Source organism: Protopterus annectens, chromosome 12.part0 (assembly GCF_019279795.1).
Source record: "Protopterus annectens isolate FY-2018-M chromosome 12.part0, PAN1.0, whole genome shotgun sequence".
In the NCBI taxonomy this organism is placed as follows: domain Eukaryota; kingdom Metazoa; phylum Chordata; order Ceratodontiformes; family Protopteridae; genus Protopterus; species Protopterus annectens.
In genome coordinates this window covers 985,109,145-985,130,905 of record NC_056746.1, presented here as the reverse complement: position 1 = coordinate 985,130,905, position 21,761 = coordinate 985,109,145, and the positions used below count along the sequence as shown (strand labels likewise).

The 21,761-nt window shown below is 35.3% G+C and overlaps 1 protein-coding gene across 1 annotated transcript in view; it reads right to left on the bottom strand.

Annotated features, from left to right (window-relative positions):
• Positions 1-10,699: 10,699 nt before the first annotated feature.
• Positions 10,700-21,761, bottom strand: part of RIMS4 (regulating synaptic membrane exocytosis 4) — a 763,308-nt gene continuing 752,246 nt past the window's right edge. Inside the window, exon 6 of the mRNA XM_044090003.1 lies at positions 10,700-14,103. Within this exon, the coding sequence (XP_043945938.1) occupies positions 13,885-14,103 (219 nt within the window). The 3' untranslated portion in view covers positions 10,700-13,884. The remainder of the gene's footprint in view (positions 14,104-21,761) is intronic.

The window sequence follows — 21,761 nt, the reverse complement described above, 5'->3', positions numbered from 1 at the left end:
GCTGAAGAGAATATGTTACAGGGAGATGTTTGGAACTTTCTGTAGAATGACTGCAGAAATGGAGAACAAAAAATATGCCCTCATATTTGAATAAAATGATCTAAGGGAAGAGTTGCTTGATTTAATAGAGATGGATAGTCAAAATAAGATCAATGAAAGAAATACATTACAGAAAGTAAATAAAACCAAAAACATTAGAAGTATGATAAAACAAATGAACACAGTAATTGAGACTATTAACAAAAATCCATGTGATATAGTAGAAGTAAATAGGATATACTACTGTGCAGCTAAATTACTAATGGATAAAGTCTTACCAAAAATACAGTGGACAATAAGGAAAAGAAATGGAAGAAATCAAATGCCACTGTGGAAGTACTATAAAGCAATTAAGACAAAAAGTGTCACTGTTAGAAGAGAATAGAAGAGGGAACAGATCAACAAAAATACTTAAAAAGATAGACAAGATAAAAGCAGCATGCAGTATCAGAAAAGACCATGATCTACTTACACTATTGCAAATAATAAACTAAATATATCAGCTTAGGCAGAAAAACGTAGACGATATGCGGATAAATATAAAGGAAAAATATAAAACAAGCAATTTATTGATGGCCCAAAAAGTTTTACAGAGAAATGGAAAACAAAGGAAAAGAATAGCAACACCAACAAAAAAGAAAAAAAGAACACATTTTTGAGAAATATCTAAGAAAACCTTGTGGAACATAACAAAGATGCTGAATGCATAGAAGAAGTGAAATAAACAGTTAAGAAGTTCAAATGTACAGGATATGAAATGGGATGAAGAAACTGAAACAAAATTAAGAAAAGCTCCTAAGTGGTAAACTCTAGGCCCAGATGCAGTACCTAACTTCTGGCTAAAAGCATTCACATCTTTACGTGAAAATTTATCCCTGAATAAGAACTACTTACATGCGCATCCCAAACAGACACCAACCTGACAACAGGAATAATGATACTCCTCCTTAAGAGTGAAACTGCAAGCTAGCCAAAAAACAATAGACCAGTAACTTGCCTTCTGACAATATATAAACTATATACTGGAATTTGAAAAAGAGATATCACTGCCAGGAATGAAGCCTCTTCGTGTCAGTCTGCAAATATCCAAGTAAATAAATCCCACGAGTACAGCAGCACAGCTCAGGCTAAATAAAACTTTAATTTTAACAAAAGAAACAAAAAAAAAATACAAAGTCAGTAAGCGCTTTCATATGGATCCACCATGCTTCCTTAGACTGTCATAATGTCACCCACATTACTAAACTATTTAAAATAAAGTCCTTCCATTGGTTCTAACAATCATTAAATCAATTGTCTTAGCAACAACTCGTACTTATTAATACCCACACTCTTCTCTTAAAAGCTGACTAAAAAGCTACGTACATTGAAATAGAACCAAGCACATTCTAAATAACTGTTAAAATCAAGCTATAAATTCTTAATACATACATAACTTACTTGTGTTATTATAGTTATATAATCTATGTTAAGAACATAAAAATATATAAGAAAGTATATAAAATACAATTGATCAGCATATTATTAACACATGGTTAGTGTATTAATTTCCTATCTTTTAAAAAAGGTTTCAAACTAATGGAATCATTTAACCCAAAACTTTTATTGGCTTGTAGCCGTATTATCCATTTTTGCTCAGCTTTTTCAGTGATATTTTTAATGTCTTCCTAATATCTGGATGTATATCTTGCATCACAATAAACTGAAACATATATATGTTTACTTCCTGCATGTATAGTGTGTTTGGCCAATGCACTCATTGTATCTTCTATTTGTGTTTAGTACAAATGTTCTATAATATTATCTTTTAACTGTAGGTTAGTTTTTCCTACATAAAACTTAGGACATTGTGTGCAATGGGCCAAATAAAAAACATTGCATGTGTTACAATTGGCAGAACATGAAAACTTAAATTCTCTTAGTGTCTCAGGATGAATGAACACTTGAGCATCATGTATTTAGCTACAATAATTGTACCTTCTACAACTATATGTACCTATTCTACTCTGCCCAACACTGTTTACTGATGCTCCTGTCTTGTCACATATATACGTCTTTTGAGTGATCTCATATTCCTATATGTAAACTGCTGGTTTATCACCCACCACGTCCTTCAACTTCTCGTTGATAGTCAAAATATGCCAATTCCTATGTATTTGTCCATAATTGCTTTATTGTCTGAAGTGTAGGGGATACATACCCTACATTTATTATGATCAAAACTTCTCTTATTCTTCTCCCTTTGAATGGATCTATGTGAAAAATATGGTTGACCAATTCCCTGTCTTTGTTCCCTAACTTTCTCAACAGTTTCTTGACATAGATCTATACTATACCCTCTTTGTAAAAATAAAGCCTGTACTTCTTGCTCCTGTTCAGAGTAGATAGTGTCATCATTAGTTAACCTGGATATCCATAGAGTTTGTCCTCTCAATATGTTTTTAAAAATGTGTTATGGGTGCATGCTGCTTCTCTCAAATAAATTATTTCTCTTACACTTTTTCTTAAAAGGTATGGTCATTAACCACCCATCAACCAACATAAGTTTAACATCTAAAAAATCAATTTCAGTAGTTGATTTATGTAGAGTAAATTTCAAAAAAGATGTAGTCCCCTGTAGATATTCTAGGGTCTATATTAGCTGAGCGAAAGTCCGTTTACATGAATACATAAACATTGACACGTATTGCGCAAAATGGACTTATAGCGAATGTACAAAATTGCGATTTCAGAAATGTCGAATTACCATTGTTGGCCCGTCTGTGGAATAGCTGTATAAGGTAAGTGTTGGATAGTTACGGACTTTAGAGTTAGGGTGCGTGTTAAGGTAAGTGCATAGATAGGTTTTGTATGTTAGATTTAGCGTAGGGTTTTGTTAAATGTATGTATGTGGATTATTTATTTTGTTTGTGTATATTTTCGTAGGGGAAGTGTGCGGTAGTTACAGATGTTAGGGAGGGGTTAAGGATAGTGCATAGATAGTTGTGTATGTGGGGTTTAGTGTAGGGTTAGAAGTAGGGTTTTGTTAAATGTATGTATGTGGATTATTTATTTTGTTTGGATATATCTATGTAGGGGAAGTGTGCGGTAGTTACAGACCTTAGGGTTAGAGAGGGGTTAAGGATAGTGCATAGAGAGTTGTGTAAGTGGGGTTTAGTGTATGGTTAGAAGTAGGGTGCTTGTGCTTTACTTTAGGGTTATAATTAGGGTTTGGTTAGTGTATGTATGTGCTTTATTTTGTTTGGGAAGGTAGTATGTAGAGGGTGGTGGGGTTGGCCGAGTATGACAGTTCGACATTTAAAATTTCACGGTTTAGTGCATTTGGGATATCTGCGGTTCGCACAATAGAGGTCGGGGTTTTAGTATTCGCTTAATAGTATTTTTGCTCTCATAATATAGACCCGATATTCTATATAATCTATAAGGTCAGATTCTAAACTTCTCCATATGAAAAAATATCATCCACAAAACGATAATAACTCGATGTGGGTCTGGCATACTGTTCATTTGTGTGTGCCAAGGTTTCCTCGCAGTGTGCCACCACTATGCTGGCATAAGTGTTGGCACATGGAGTGCCCATGGTTACCCCAGCCTGTTGATGATAAACAACCTCATAATACACAAATACATTATTTAGCAATACTAACTCCATCAACATACAGTGTGTATTGATATCGTTCCTACTGAAACTACTATGTCGACTCAAAAATTCTCTCATATACTCTATCCCAATATCATTAGGTATGCATTTGAATAAAGAGCAAACATCTAGGGTGACCAAAATCACAGTTTGCTCAAGTGGATAGACCTCTAGATCTCTGTACAATGATGTCAAAAATTGTTCTGTATCTAGTAATATGGTCTGTTTATTAAATAGCAGTGGATGTAATGTTTTTTCTAAGTAGATGGATATAGGTTCTGTCAACCAACCATTACCTGATACTATGGGTCTATATGGTGGGTCAATGGCTGATTTGTGCATCTTAGGATATCCTTTAAAGAAGGGGATAACAGGTGTCTCAATGTAAAAATACTCATATAGCGCTTTAGTAATATATCTACATGCTAAACAATCCATAAGTTCATTGTGTACTCCAAATATGATATTTTTTACTTCTGCTATTGCTTTTCTACAATATGTATTAGTATCTACCAATAAAGATTTCAAAGCTCTGTCATAATCTGAACTGGTGATTATGAATATTGCTCCACCTTTGTCGGCTCGGCATATTCTAATATCTTGATTGCTCTCCAACTCATTGAGGCTACATGTTCCTCGGCTGACAGATTGTAAAACCTCTTCCTATTAAAATTGTCACAAGAATTATATAACTCCACTAAGTCATGCTCACATGCTTTCAAAAAAGTTTCTACATGCATATTAAAACTAGGTACAAAAATGCTTTGTTTCCTAAAATTAAAACATTGTTCAGTCTTTGGAAACAGCATTTTCAACATTATGTTTCTGCAGAACCTTTTTAAATCAACAACAATGTTACATGATACTGACAGAGTTTATAGTCATTTAGAAAAAAACTCAATCATGGCAATAGAACAGGAGGGTAACAAAAGAAAGTCATATGGAATAAAGGACAATTTGTTGTTAAATAAAGTCATAATGGAGAATTGTGAAAAGGGGAAGAATCTAAACATGATATAGATAGATTACAAAAAAGTGAAAAATAAAAGGCAGCTGTTGCAAGACAAGAGCGACGCTTGGTAGGTGGTAAATCTTTTATAAGCAGAAAACTCCAAATCCAGAAAAATACAGACAATATTCATCCAAGATAAAACAGTGCAAGCAAACACAGCAGTATTAAGCGCTTTCGTCTGGTAGATGACTTCCTCAGAATACAAAATACTGAAATTAGCACTTGTTTAAATACATTGCTTACCCAATCACAAATAAACTGACATAATTTCCCTCATTAACAAGGCTGCAAATACTTAATGCAAGCCAAATATAAAATAATAACATATATAAAAAGTTTTAAACATCCCTAAACAATATATATAACTAAATAAAAAAACATAGATTTTAATTTCAACAGTGAAGATAAAGAAATTCTATCATTTAACCTAGGAGCATGATAAGCATCAAGCCTAATTTGCCATTTGAGTTCTACAAATTCCAAATACTCATTCAAGGGTCCCCCACGAGTTCCCAGATCTACCTGCTCCAAAATAAAAAACAGGAAGGAATGGGTAGGTTCACTAACCAAATTGTAACCAGATTACAAAAAAGCATATGACAACATCCTATATTTATGGATAGAGTGCTTACAAATGCATAAGATACACCCCTACATTGATGAATTAATTACAATGACCATGAAACAGTGGCAAACCATTTTGCAACTAAGCTACGATAAAGGACAAATTATTATCTCAGGGATAAAAATTCAATGGGGGTATTCCAGGCCAGTTCTTTGTCACCACTGTCTTTCCCTTAATGGATTAAGCTGTCTACTTAACAGATTGGGTCATGGTTACAATTTGGGTCCCAGAAAATAGCAAGTATAAAGACTTCTCATCTTCTTTTTGTGAATGATTTAAAATTGTATATATATTTCATCAAATGAGGAGCTGAAAGCACAACTGCAAGTGGTCAAAAGATTTCTCAGATGATATAAGAATGTCATTTGGTCTTGATAAATGTGCAAAGGGAAAATTTAAAGTAGGAAAGCTGCAACATCAAGAAAATATCACTTTTGGACAGGAATGTGAAATAAAATAACTTGATCAAGAGGGGGTATATAAATATTTGGGAATTGATTGAAACGATGAAGAATCAACAATAAAACATGAGCAAATGCAAATAAAACTCAGTAAGGAATACTTCAGAAGACTAAAATTAATACTGAAACAGCCCTAGCACCTAGGAACAAAGTCCAGGCTATAAACCAATTTGCTCTTCCTGTTTTGACTTATTTTTGGGGTGACTGACTGGCCACAAAAGGTATTGGATCAGTTGGACAGGAAAAGAAGAAAAATATTTAATGCTTATCAAATGATATATATAAATAAGTGTACAGCAAGAGTATATATTCCTTGTTCTGAAGGAGGTAAGGGCCTCCTTGAAATCGATTGCATGTATAGATCTGCAATTGTAGGACTACATATATAACTACTGACCTCACAGTGAAATTTTTAAAACAAGAGGAAAACAATTTTAGGATGACTTCCCTGCCAAGTTTAGCAGAAGCATATTGGTGTCAAGTGGGAATTTAAATCAAACCAGAAGTATACAAAAATCAGGCATCAACTGAATGTGCCAAAAAAACAAGAAAGAATATTATTAGAAGGATCAGATGAGAAGACAAGAAATGTGGAAAAGGCATAAATATAGTTGTAAGTACATAAAACTCCTAAAACAACTCATGCCAATCAAGATCTTACACAGGAATGATTAAGAAGAGTTCATGAAAGGATAATATTGGTGGCCCGGGACAGAGGACTATGTACATGATGGTTTACAAAGTCAACTGAACATGTGGGAGAAATGGACAAATGTAGGTTCTGTAAAACAGAACTGGAAACAGTCACACATGTTGTAGCTGGGTGTGATACACTAATGGCAGAGGGCCTGTATACTGAAAGGTATAATAATGTGGCAAGACTGATGCACCGGGGATTGTGCCCACATTACAATACTGAAGTAGTGGAGAAGTATTGGAAACATAAGCCACAAAGCATTACAAACAGTGATGAAGTTTATATCAAAATAGAGAAAATCAGATATAGTAGGTAATGAAAAGAAGACAAAAGTAGCATTGATCACTGAAATTGCTACACCCATTGATTACAGTGTCTTACACACAGAGAGACACAAAGTCATAAAATACCAGGATTTGCAGGCAAAAATGAGAGTAATGTGAAAGAAGGATACCCAGAAAGTTCCAACAGTAGTAGGAGCAATGGTTCTCATAAAGAAAAAAATACAGTCATATTTACATATGCTACTGATATGTGTGTAACTCCATATAAATTGCAGAAGGAGTCAGTTTTGGGCACATTGCGGGTGCAGCAAAGAACACTTTTGGCTAACATTAAACATTGAAACAATACTAATTTCATGAACTTTAATAATACTTTGACTTAGGAACGGGGTCCATTCTTGTCATGGTATTAGAAACCCAAAACACTTGGAGAAGTTAGACTGTGGTTTTTGCTAAAGGAAATCATTTGTTTCAATAAAATAGTTACTTTCAGTCAGATTTTGATTGACCTCAAGATAGGCAAATTTCCGTACTGCGTTTGCAAGAGCAGCACCCTGCTAAAATAGAATCCTATAATTCCTATTTAACAGAAACTCATAAAAATGCTTTATATGTTGTGGTCGGTCAGTTAAGTGACAGATAATTCTGATGTTTTCCCAGTAGATGAAAAGAATATGCTGCATTCCTTTTAACACAGTACATGAAAAAATGCCTTAAAAGTTCTAATTATATTTCTGAGTTATGTTAAGAAAAATACTCTAAAAGTTAAATCCTGAAATGCTAACATCTCTGTTCTTAAAAGTTTCACACTCATGTCACTGTATATAGTAAACAACCTTTGCCAGTTTTTCATACTTACAACCAAACCTATAATATATTTATAATATATATTTAGACAACTTTGTATGTGACATGTACTTTTCTGTAGATTCCATACAAAGATTTGAAAAAAAATGTATTTTGTGCTTGCTTTCCAGAGTGACTGCAGCAAAGCCAAGATGTTGCTGTCAACTAGCCCTGTGAATAGTTTTTAATCATGTTTACATTTATTTGGGAGGAATTCACAGTCTGGCTCAAATTTTAAGATGTTACAAAGTTATCTACACCTAAAAGATCAGCAAGGATCTTTGACTTGGTTGCAGCACTTTTGCAGCCTTTGCCTGGAAGGAGATGTGACAATAGCTTTTAGTCATAAGCTGATATTGATCATTATCTTATAGTCCTGTCTTGATTCCGCCCAACCCCACTTGCATGTTGTGTAACTTTGTGCAAGTTGATTACCTAGCTAGTCCTCCTGGGTCACTCATAAAATGAAGAATATATGCATGACAGATTTATCTGATTAAGAAATGAATAAAATAAAACTTTCACATTGATAATATGGAATACCCTTATGATAGGTAATCAGTTCAACTTGAATCTAAACAATGCCAGTTGTTATGGAATTTCACTACTCTTCATTTTACAACCAACCTTCCAACACTGGCAAAATGTTTTTTTAGCATGGGTTACTAACCCCTAAGTGCTGACAGTGCCTTATGACACAACTAACTGTAAAGAATTTATATGCCTGTTAAAAAAAGAAGAATGTAGTGTCATCTATGTATAATTATAAAAAAGCATTTGTAATTAAGGTAATCAAGGAATACCATTGAGAGGTGTAATTTTTTTTTAAAAAAGTTCCCTTTTTATTAACAGACTTATAGTGTCAACATCAACAACAAACTATGCTTTATTTAAACACCACATAATTAAAGAATAAAATCTACTTCTTACAAAGACAGTCAACAAGTTCTTTCAAATACAGCCTACAGCATTAATTCAGTACCATATGCTGAACAGTGCATGTTGAGAACATATTACATACAGTCTTCAGTGATATGTACAGTGTAAGTCAGTTTCTGGCAACCAGAACAGGGAGTACCAACTTTATTTTTAATGGCAGTACAGCAGTGTGACATGTTTCTATTTATTGCTTTCTTGCACATGCAATGCATTTTGGAATTCAACCCTAATTATTAGCATATCAGCCTATGTTACTACTTTTTTCAATACTATGTTAAGTAATCACATATAGATAACAAAATGATAACATAGTTCCTATATGAATTAAAAATTATAGCATTGTTTAGAAAGAACAAATTTGTTGAGTTTAAAGATCAAAATTTCACTTGCATCAATCGATTATCAAGATATAAGTTGCTAGGACAGGCATCATTCTTTAATTTGGGAAACCTGCAGCATACTAAACACACACAAAAAAATTATGATGTCTGCAGAAATATATTTTATGCTGTTATTTGCATTTATCACTTTTGGGATCACATCTGGAATTCATTATCTTTTCTGAAGCAAAGCAGTAAAGTGAATGCTAATTTGTTACAATGTTTTTAAACTGTTTGCTGATAATATTATGGGGTATGTGTGTATAACTGAAACACTGCACCGACCATATCACTAAAGGCCAGAACAAATACATATGTAATGTTCTCAATATGAAGATCATTTTAATAGGTACCTATACACATAACTGAATCTACTTCTAAATCATGCAAGCTTGGCAAATTTCCTATTTTGCAAAATAAAATAATGGCTTAGGAGTGGGACATATAAATGTTTTGTTACAGAAGTTGATTAGTATTACAGCTTCTTGAGAGTTGTCCCTCTCTTCACAGCACCTCAAGTAAGGAATTTTAATGGCTTATTCAGAATCACAAATTTTCTTCAGCTGCCTATGCATGCTCTGTGTGTTTTGGTCATAATATTTGTTTTTATAAAGACAGTTTTGGAAATTTAAAATATACATTTTCATGATCACATAATAATAGTAATAATAAATAAGTAAATATTTTATGCATAGTTCATAATCTATATGTGCTGTGATGTAAAATCCAAAATAGATTCACTGTGCCTACAAGTCACTGCAATCAGAAAATCATGTTCCTTTAAACAATACTAAGTTAAAAATGGAACACATATTTGCTCTGGCCTTTCCAAACATAGATTTAGATGAGACTATTGTTTTCCTATTGCACGGAAATGCAATTATTTAAAAATTAATAAATTGTCTGTTACTGAAATGTGTTATACACATCTCTTAAAACATCCCTAAAAAGGGTAGAATCCTAAGCAGACCCATTTTATATCATGAAAACAATAGTCATAAAACCATCAGTAATGATTTTGAACTTTGTGTAACTCATGCTTTAGGACAGAACCTCATTTGTTTATTACACACAGTTCAGTCCAAACTAATGCTGTGTTATACAGTATCCCAGAATATTATGCATGTGATTAGCATTTACACTTTGGTTTTAAAGGTGCCATAATCACATACACTTAACCACTACTACACTTCTACTAATTTTATATTATCTGCTAAATTCTTTTCAAATAGTGTTCATGGACCAGATGAGCACGTGTAGTTAACAAATTTCAGTTTTTTTACACATCACCACAAGCGAAGTTTAAAACAATATTCAATGAGAGGACATATAAACAATGCCCATCTTGATCCTCAAACCAAAGCCATTTTAACTAATGGCATGTATTATTGCTTATTCCTAGTTTTCACGTTCTACATAAATTATAATACAGGCAAGTAGACAGCACAAAATATTTCAGAAGAAACTGTTAACTTTCTGTCTGAATGAAAAACATTAAGGATAAGTAATGCTTCTGGCATATTGAACATTCCATAGAAAAAAAAAAATCACAAACTGCACAAAATGGGGATAAACAAACAGGCAATGGCAACTTCAGAATAGGTGTATGTCTATAGAAACTCTGAAAATTATAATATTAATCAATACATTTCCATCTTCATGAACTCATTTTCTATTAAAATTTATAACTCATTTGTTTAAAAAAAAAAAAAAAAAAATATATATATATATATATATATATATATATATATATATATATATATATATATATGTGTGTGTGTGTGTGTGTGTGTCGATATATGTGTGTGTGTATTTCTCAATAAACATCCGGCCTATAGCTATATAAAGACAAGAAATATTATATTTTGTCTTCTTTACTGAATTTTCTGTGGACTAACAAGTAGTTGAATATAAGTACTTTCAATCAAACTTTACATTTTTCCACATACTACTCTCTTCAAATTGTGATACAGTTCTATGATATGCTCTTTTAAACTATATTACACTATTTTTCAAAAAGCCAAAAGGTCTTCTTTCCAAAGCTAAGTGTAAATCTTTAGTATGAAAATGGAATAATCAATTTTTTGAAAACTAATCAAAAACAGAAATAAGTGGAAACTGAATGGGTCTACTTAGTGTAACCTAAGAATACCATCTTCTGCACAGCATAGCATAGTCAATTTCCCTTAATGTGAAGATGATGTGAATAATTTCTACTTGTGTAGGTAAACATCAAATGCAAAAAGCATTATTCTTCAGAGAACATACTATGGCATGTGTCAGTTCATACCAGATTCTCAGGCATTCAGAATATATACATACATTATATGTATAAATTAGTCGGACAGCTATTATCTACAAAGAGATCTGCAAATGTATGTGATTTATTTATAATGTCATTGCTAAATGTTGCTGGCTGTGGTATACTATATTTCTGTTACCAATGGAACAGTTATATTCCTATGAAAATTAGAAAAAGTAGTTTAGTTACTTTAAACAGATGTTTTACATATCCAAAAATGTGTAACAGTAATTTTATCCCTTAGCCATTGATTCCACATGTTCATATTACCTAAATACGTATGTTGCTTCTATATTTTACATTGGCAAGCCCTCTGTTATTTCTTCTGTTACAGTACAAATGACACAGAATGTCACCCTTCTGACATTCTACCACTTTAAGTGCTGGGCTATATTTCTAGAGTGAAACTACTTCAATAATCTTTTTCACCAACAAGGCAGGCATTATCTGTTCTCTCTGTTTTTTTTTATTTTACAAAAACAGAAAGAAACAAACATTAAATGAAGTATCCAACCTAACAACAATTCATCTCTGCAAACCAGGGGTTAGTAGAAAGCATCATCTGAAATATTAACAATTTGGCATAATGCGCAAACACCCAAATGTCCAGATATTACAAATTTTTATAATATTGCATGTTGTTCATATCTAAAACAATGAGCACTTTTCATTTATATTAGGAACTCAGAGATCTGCAGAGTCATATATCAAGTACTCCATGGATGACTGATACACCTGCAAATATAATATAGCTTTAGGAAATTATCCTTATTAACACAATTTTTTAGCATTAACAGTTTTAATATATACTTATTGAATGTCTTGTATTACACACTCCTCATAATTCAAAATGTGGGTTATTTATTATTTCTCTAAAATGACAAGGTAATGGCAACTACCTACTCTGTTAAATATAATAAAGAGGTGTGCAGGGATTAGATATGTTCTATTACAACTTGGATTCAAGTCGTGTTACAAGTAAATTTAACAAACTATACTACTGGTATGTCAGGCATCAAGGTCATTATTGAAAACAATAGTCAAGCTTATGCTGCAAAACTGCAAGAAATACCAAACTGTTTGAACAAGAGAACATCTAAAGAACATTCTGGTATTACTACTAGGTTTTAGGGGTTGAAAAAGAATTCAAAGATATAAAGTACCAATCTTAACTACATGTCATTTTTTACAAATAGTGACCAAAGTGTAAGGAAATTTTAGCTTAAGTGCTAATAGTGAAATTTCACTAGGGATTTATGACATGGATAAATGAAATGTTGTCATTAATGACAATTTCAATCACTTTTAACTTTGGCACTAAATAAATTCTTTCCTCTTAGAACAATACTAAACACTACTTCTTTTAACTGAGCATACACAGATATACTACTTAAATAATTATTTTTTTTAAAGATTGAAGCACAAACAGTATATCATATCCTTCAGAAATTAGCCCTTTACCAGTCATCATTAACATGGCAAATCTACTACTTTTAACAAATGTGCACTAATAAAACTGATGCATTATTTTGCTCAAATTTCCTCTCCATTGATTGTTCTAGCTGCTAAGTGGGTCACGCAGGACAGGCATTGCATACTTCATTATTGTTACTTTTTCCAGCTACTGTTGCTGTTTGTATAAAATGGGCATACTGGATACCATAGAAAACATTCAAAGCTGTATACACTCTTACTGTTTCCTCGGGTTATTTTCACAAAATTCCCATGTCAAGTCATTGTATAATTCAAAACATTTAATAAACACAATGTTCCTTATCTGAAGGGTAACAAAGATAGCAGCTACTGATGTGAAAATATCAGAGTAAACAAAGTTCAGAGACACACAAAACAAAAACAATAAACTATGAACCTACATATCAATGTTAGCTACAAATGTTTGATCTTTGATATTAATATAATGTTCTGCTCAGATAACTGACAACAATCAATATGTTTTAGTTAATTAGACAGCGCTGACTCATTTTAAATTTCTATTCTAATTAAATTACATTTCTATTTTCACACTGATGTTGCTTCTACTCTGTCAACAACAGCATTAGCCAAATATAAAAGACACTTGCTGGTAATTTGGCACAGTTGAAAATACAGTAAATATTCAGTTAAGTTAAACATTCCTCAAGTTAAAAAGTTGCAGTATCCTTTTTGACCTGTGTAAAATATAATTCACCATCCACTCAGTACATAATTATCTTTAATTTTCATTTATTTCATTAAATATTTTTAAGTGACAGGACCACTTCTCAACTTAACCCAAGTAAGTATTACAATAATGTTATAATAGTGGTCAAACTATTTAGAAAAAGATCCTGCAGCTTTAATTTAGAAACATATATCTGAGAATAAAATACACTGATGACATCAAATATTATGTGAAATAACTTATATATTTAAAAATGGTGAGTGGAATTGGATGTTAAATCATGTGACTTCAACACAGCTAGGACCTGTGCCACCAGGCATTACCTGACTTGGTTAGGCTGGGCAAACGATCCTTCTGTTTTCTTGTGTGAAAGGTCATCAAGTTACCCTTAGCAGCAGGCTCCAGAGAAACTGACCTGGCATGCAGAGTGCTTCAGGTTACAGACCTAGCACAGAAAACCTTGACAGACTTAAAAAATAGTCTTATTACTTTTGCTCACTAAGATCTATCACAGCAAGGTCCAACTGTGCTCTCCAAAGACAGCTGTGAAGACTGACGTATAAGTGGAGTGGTAGCAGGATCTACCATTGATGATGTAGGGAACAGCTTATACCATCCAATCACCATATGAGACAAATCCAGCTCCTCCAATAAAATTCTGGCAACTCCCATGAAACATTTTCGGTCCATTCTGCCATAATTACCCCAGACTATAACCTGTGAAATAATGAAAGAAAAGCTTCTGAAATAAAATTCATATGAAAGTATATTGTGGATGGTCATTTATGCACTCCTGGTTTAATCGGTATTCTACCAATATACAGACATGCACATATACATTTTTTTCCATTATTTACTAGTAGATATTATTTTTTGTATGCCCCTTTCATTTTTTTTTATTTTATGTATTTTAATCACGCAGATAAACTTCTCTAAAGACCCTTTACAGCAATGATCGGGCCAAAGGCAGAAAAATGCAAAAATGTAGTTTGCAGAAAAGTTCTACTGTTATAAATAAGATATACACTGGAAGCAAGCAGATGCAGTTGTTATCATACCATTCCTAAAACCATCCAAAAGAAAAAAAAAGTGGTACATATAAAGAACAAAATGATGTGTCTGATAGAGAGATAATAAACACTTCAAATAATGAGTGTAATGTGCAGCCTTATGCAAATAGTTTAGCTGCCTATAATCATTTGAGAAATATTCAAAGCAAAGCTGTTTTCCATTTTATAGACACATCTTTGATCTGAAGATATGAAAGTATGACAAATTAGCTAGAAACACAATAAAGCACAATAACAATTGCATGCAAAGCAATGATATATGTCATAACTAGGTATGGCAGTTATTTGACCTTGATGACTTTGAAATTCCATAATCCAACTCATGCCTTACCTCATTAGGGAGGAGGTTTAAATAAAGCTCAAAAGATGTTTTTAACACAGTGTGGACACTACAGTTTTGTTACTGCAGGCAGAGCTACAGTACACTAAAAAACAAAAGTTATGTAGTTACCATAATGATAGATCTGTGGTGTCTCACTGTCATCAGTTTCATAATCCGATCTAACCTTGGCACCTTCTTCTAAAGCTGTGGATCTGAGGCTCAGACTCCTACCCTACCCATAATTCCTCCTCTCCACTAAAGTACCTCACATAGAGTTTGTTGATTATATCTAAAAACATTGATTCTCTATGACTGCAAAAACTGTAGGTACCACAGTTGAGGGATATGTTAATACCACAGTAAGGTACAGAAAGAAATTTTGACAGATAGGGTCTTTGGTGATGTCTGTCCAGTCATCAGAAGCTGCCAGTGACAATACTGGAAGGGGAAGGAGGGAGGGATGTTGAACCGGATGAATATGAGACAACATGGGTCTATCATTATGGTAAGTACATAGGTTTTGTATTTGATCTTGGCTATTTTCATCTGATTCAGCCTCTGGGACAGATTTCCAAACTGTAAAAAGCACCTGAGAGGCATGAAGGAAGTACATTCCTGAGCACAGAGGAAGAAAAAGAGGAATGTGCTTTGGAATGCACACCCAAATTGTAGTGCTATAAAAAGGTGTGAATCATGGACAAGGTTTTTGCTGCAATAATTTTATCAATGGGGACTCCCTTCAAGAATGCACTAGAAGTAGCTATTGCCCTTGTGGCATGGGCCTTTGTTTTCATCTAGTCATTATAAGCAAAAGAAATGCAGTCATATAGCCACTAAAAATTGTGATCTTTGATAGAGCTTTTCCCCAATTTCACTTTAGAGAATGATAAGAATAGTTGATCTGACTTTCTGATTTACTTGGTTTGATGTAAACAGAATCTGAGATGTCTGTGAACATTTAGTGTATGCAGATATATTCACATTTTTTGAGAAATTGAGAAGAAAGTCTGGCAAATCAACTCACTGATTCAATTTTATTTCAGATGTCACCTTTGGTAGGAAGGAAGAATTAATTCTCAAGGCCCCCCTGACTTTATGAAAAACTACATAAGGTGGTTTGCAAGACAGAGCTTCTAATTTGGAGGTCTGTCTAGCAGATGTAATTGTAACAACAAAAATAGTTTTCCATGAGAAATGCTTGAAATTTACTGAAATTGTTGGTTCAAAAGGTTTTTGGGTTAAGGCGTGAAGCCTGATAGTGATATCCAGTGGTGTACTGGATCTCTGATTGGGTACCTGGGTAAGAAAGCACCTCTGAGGAAAGCCTAGGAAATTTTAAGAGAGGCTACAGAGTGGTGTCATTATGCCCTATGTGAAAATTTTATATGGCAGCCATCTGTACCTTAATAATGGAGAAACTGGACCTGTTTTGAGAAAGTTCTGATGGAAATTCTAAAACCAATGGAAGAGAAGCAGAAAATGGATCTAATCCTTTTGAGGAAGACCAAACAGAAAAATGTTTCCATTTGCTTTGGTACATCTTTTATGGTAAACTGTTTTGGAGAGACAGAAATAATATGGACCACAGAAGAAGATATCATGGCATCTTCTGCTATTGTTAGAATTGGAGGAAACATGGGGTCAACTTTAGGGCTTTTGGATCCAGGAGAGGCACTCTGGATAGATGACTCTGGAGGTCTGGATTGTAATCCAATACCCAAGGATGGTTTATCAAATGAGACCCTTCCTTTGGCCTCTTTTGATGCATCCAAGGAAGGTGTATCAAATGAGGTCAAAGAAAGGGGAACCAAATCTGCTGGGGCCAAAATGGAGCAATGAGGATCACTCTATTATTTTATCTTCTGGCCTTCTGAATAAATTTAATCAAAAATGGTATTGGGAGAAAGTGTAGAGGAAACCCAGGAGCCAGCTGTGAACTAGAACATCCCTCAATGACTGTCTCTCTGGAGGTATTAGGGCAACGTAACTGCTGCACTTGTTGTTCAGGTATGAGACAAATAGGTTGCAGCAAGGCTGGCCCCAGCAGCTGAAAATTTTGTTGCCACTGTCTGGATGAGAGGCCACTCATGAGGTAGTACAGCTGTCCTGCTCAATTTGTCTGCTAGACATTTGATGTATTGGGATGTGTGTTGCTATCAGAAAACAATAGGAAGAAATCACCCATTACCACAGTCTCATGGCCTCCCAGCAAAGTGTGCATGATTGTGTTCCCCCTTGTTTGTTGATATACTAGACCAATGCCATATTGTTCAGCTGGATGGATATCACACCCTTAATGAAATGGTCATGAAAAGCTTGCAACACTAGGAGGAACACTCTCATCTCCAAGATACTGATGTGAAAGTTGGTCACTAGGGTGACCAAGAACCTTGAACCATCTTCCCCCTCGACATGCTTCCACCCCACCCAAGAAGCAAAGCATCCATGGTTACTGTAGACTGGGGAGGTTTGGATAAAATGTTATTCCTTCAATTATGGATGAAGAGGTTATTCACCATTTGATATGTTCTCTGCAAACTTCATGAGATGAATCTTGGTATGGTCGAGGTGTGGGCTTTGTGACCATTGAACAAAAAGAGTCCACTGTAATACCCTCATGTGGTATCTTGCCAGATGAACTAGTGTAATGGTAGAAGTCATCATACCTAAGAGACAAAGAATCAACCTTGCATGAAGAATGACTGCTGAATAACCTGAAAAGCCACTAGGCATAGGAAAGGTACTCCGGTGTCTGGAAGTTTGGCAATTTGAAGGGCTGTATTGAAGTGACATCCTATAAACTCTATTTGTTGCATGGGTCAGATGGCTTTCAACTGATTGACTGTGATCTCTAGTGACTGTACAAGTTGGATCAATAAGTTCTGGCATTGTACTGGCAGATCCCTGGAAGCAACAGTAAGGAGCAAATTGTCTAGGTAAGGGAACACCTGGATCCTTTGCAGCCAGAGATGCGCTGCTACAACTGCCATAACCTTTGTGAACTTTTGGGGGCCTATGGTGAGACTCAAAGGCAGTGCACTGAACTGAAAATGATTGGCTCCCATACAGAAATGGAGAAATCTCCTGAATTGTCTCTGTATCTTTATATGATAGTAGGCATTCTGGAGATTTATACAGCACATCCAATCACCCTTCCTCACTATCGGCAATATAAACTGTACCATGACCATCTGGAACGTTGTCTATCTCACAAATTGATTGAGATGGCAGAAGACCAAAATCAGCCTGAGGTCTCCTGTCTTCTTCAGAATTAAAAAGAACCTGAACAGACTCTGGATCCTAACTGGTCTCAGGGGTCCTGTTAGAAAACACTTTTTTTCTAGCAACTTTGAAACCTCCATCACTGCAGATTCCAAGTGACTTGGTGAAACTTTGGGAGTCTTTAGCTTCCTCTTTGGAGGGTAAGAAAAGGGAATGGTACAGCCACAGGTTATTAACCTTAACACCAAGAAATTCAATGTAATGTCTTGCCAGGCTTGCAGCTGTATGGACAAGTGACCCCACCCCCAACTGCATCCAGAGTATGGCAGTCTGGTAACCCTTCAGGAAGACTGGTAGGATTTCTTGGTGAAAGGACCACAAAATTCCAGGTTATGTGGTCTGCCTCTGTCCCTAGGCCAATGTCTATTTGAGTTGCCTCCCCCTCTATCCTAGGGAGGGTGGCCTGTCTCCAGGACATCCCTGGTGATAATGCTTTGATTTTCTGAACCACACCTTCTTACCACTCCTTTGGTTCATAGAAAGAATTCTCTGTGGGGTGGAGACTTGGATTCCAAGCTAGAAAGGTTCTTACCATCTTGTTCACTCCTAGTAAGCATTTCTTTAATTTCTGGTCTGAAAACAGAACCTTTGAATGGGGTATTAAAGAAGAAGATTATACAGCTCTCAATGAAATTGCAGAAACACATCCAGACATGCAGACGCATGGTAATGCTGGTGCCTGCTGCTCCAACTTCACCATCAGCTGTATTGGAGAGCAGATAAATGGTTATGTTAGAAGTGAATTGCAGGTAGAAAAGTGAGAGTCCGCTGCTTTTTGAACATCTGCTGGCAAGTTACCCACTAGGGACTTGGTAAGCTCCTTGTTCAGGTCCCTCTGAAAACATTTTATCTTTGGAAGGTAATTCAGAGCACTAAGTACAAGAGTAACTGAAGCATAGGTCTGCTTCCTCAGTCTGTCCAGTGCTGTTGACTCCCTGTTAGTGGGGATGAACAGAAGAACTTTCCTAGCATAATTCCTTTTTTGTGTTTGCTGCTACTGCCATGGCATTTACTGGTGGCCCTTTACTCCAGTGTTTCCTCTTCTTTAGCACTATTAAAATCCTATCTGACTTCTTAGGTATAGGTTCCACCACATCAGGTCCTTCCATGCCGGCTTTGCCACAAGATATATGATTGCATCCATGGGTGGTACCACCCAGGATGCAGATGAACCAGTACCAAATGCCACAAGGAGCACAGTTTCATCTGGGGAAGGAGTTTTGGTGGACCAATCCCCCTCACTGTTTCATCAATTCTAGAATGTCACTAAAAGTGACATCTTCTAGAGGGGATCTATGGAAGCCTTTACCTTCATCCACATCTGTGTCTTCGGTGAAAGACTCTGGGAAGAGTCTAAGTGCTCCTGTCTGCCAGTCTGTTTTCTAGGACCTTGTCTTTGCAGAACCTCAGGCAATAGGTCTGAAGCAGACTGGGAACTCAATTAGTGAGTATCTTCTTGGTGTAAACGTTTTGACTGTTCCCATTGATCTGAATGAGAGGAGCAAGTCAAAAGATTCATTGGGAGTTGGGACAGATCTGAACTCAAAGGCATCACATGACTCTCTGATCCAGCTGTGACATGTTCAAAAGCCGCAAAGGTTTACAATGTGATCAGAGTCAAGGAAACTTCACTCCTATCTTAGGATGCAGGCATTAACCCAGGTCCAATCAGGGTCAGCTCTGAGGATGACCTTGGACCTGAGCTATTGACAGCAGAGACTCAGACAGGTAGAGATGGCTCAGAGAACTTCAGAGTTGACTCTACTAGCTGGACCCTGGCACAGATGCTTTAGCTCTGAGTCTCATCTCTATCCCAGAGAATCAGAGTTGAAAGAGTAAGGGATGTTGTCAAAGTTGAAGTTCCTCAAGCTGTGGACTCCAAGTGAGGTGAACCGGGAGGGTTTGGTCATGATATGACCAGATCTGAAGGGCAGGCCAGTACAGAGGAGAAAAAAGGGGGTACCCAGAGTGCCTTGTGGGGATAGCACTGGAAGAACCCCCAGCTGGATTTGTGGTCTTTGGAATTTCCTCATCATTTGATTGATGTCCATCTTGGTAAGGCTTCTGGTAGACCCAGATGACCTTGATGATGACGCCACCAATGGAGGTCTGGAGTTCTGTCTCTCCTGTAATATTGGTGAAAGGAATCCACTGGTGCTGGGAAGAGTCTAGGTTGAGGCAAGGAAGATCGGATCCAAGCAGCTGCTTGATACAATTTCTTTGGAGTCTTACGTGCCAGACCCAAAGGATCTGTCAGATCCCGGAACTTTTCCTAGACTTCTCAGATCTTTTATTTCTTCAGATCTCTCTCTATTTTCTCTTATTACTTCTACCTCTCTTTTTCTTTTCTTTTTCTTTCTTTTTCTCCATTCTACTGACTGGGGAAGCTGAAGCTAATATTGGTCTTGGAGTAGTAGACATAAGTTGTGATGATGATCATACCTCTCAACCTGGAAACATCAAAAATCTGGACAAAGTCCCATGAAAAATAGGTACAAATCTGTATGCTGATTAACATAAAATGTGCATACATAATTATGTAACCCCGCCCACTCCAATGGGATAGTGGGATACCAATTTTTAAAAGCAAACTGAGAAACAGACAAAATATAATCATGAAACAAAATAAACAGAATAGTGTTTTATTTATATTAATATTTGAACTTGTATCAAACTTTGAACTTGTGCAAACTGCAAAACTAAAATACAGTTTTCTTTTATAAAAACAAAATTAACTGTTTCAGCCTTTAACAGCCAGAAAATAAATAGCTGGATTTAGACGAAGGAAATCAGCAGATAGGTAGATTTACAGAATGAGCACTTTGAGAAATGTGATCAGTTCTTCCAAAGCAGAGAAGTGTAGCAATTGACTGATTCAAATATAACTGTAATACCTTAGAATATATGGATTTACCTAACACTAGGAATACATTCGATATAATTTCTACAAAAATTATCATTATGAACATATTTTCTATGGAAAACATTTAAGTAATCTGTTGCAGACCTATCCATACAAAACATTACCCTTGAAACACTTATATTTAGGCTCCTGAAAAAGCGTATCAACGAACAAGAACACTATGAGAGACTACTTCGTAAAATGAACAGGCATTTAATGACTTCAAGTTAAATGTTAGCGCTTTCGGCTAAATCGAATATTTAGCCTTCCTCAGACAAACACTTTTATATTTAGGCTCCTGTACAAACAGTGCCTTTAGCTGATTTTTTTAAAAATGATAATATTCTCACTTTGTCTAATTTTCTGAGATACATTTCTACAAGATTCAGGGCAATTTTAGAAAATATTTTTTCATTAGTGGTAAAGATTAAAGGGAGGTCTCAGTAGTAGAACATAAATGGCTATAATTATTTAGTGAATTCAGTTCTCACTGATTTGCAAGAAAACCACAAATTTTAATGGAATATAGACCAAAAGTATGAGCAATCAGCCAAACATTCTAGATACTCTGTGAAACCTTGGATAGTTGAGAGCTATGGACTTAACTCCTTGAATCACAAGTGGTGGTATGGGTAGAGAATTCAGGCTCTTGCCCCTTGTACCCAAGGTACAGGGTTTGAGCCTGGGTAACCCTAACCACCAGTTTTACACACACACACACACACACACACACACACACACACACACACACACACACACACACACACACACACACTAATTCAAATGCAGCAGACACTAC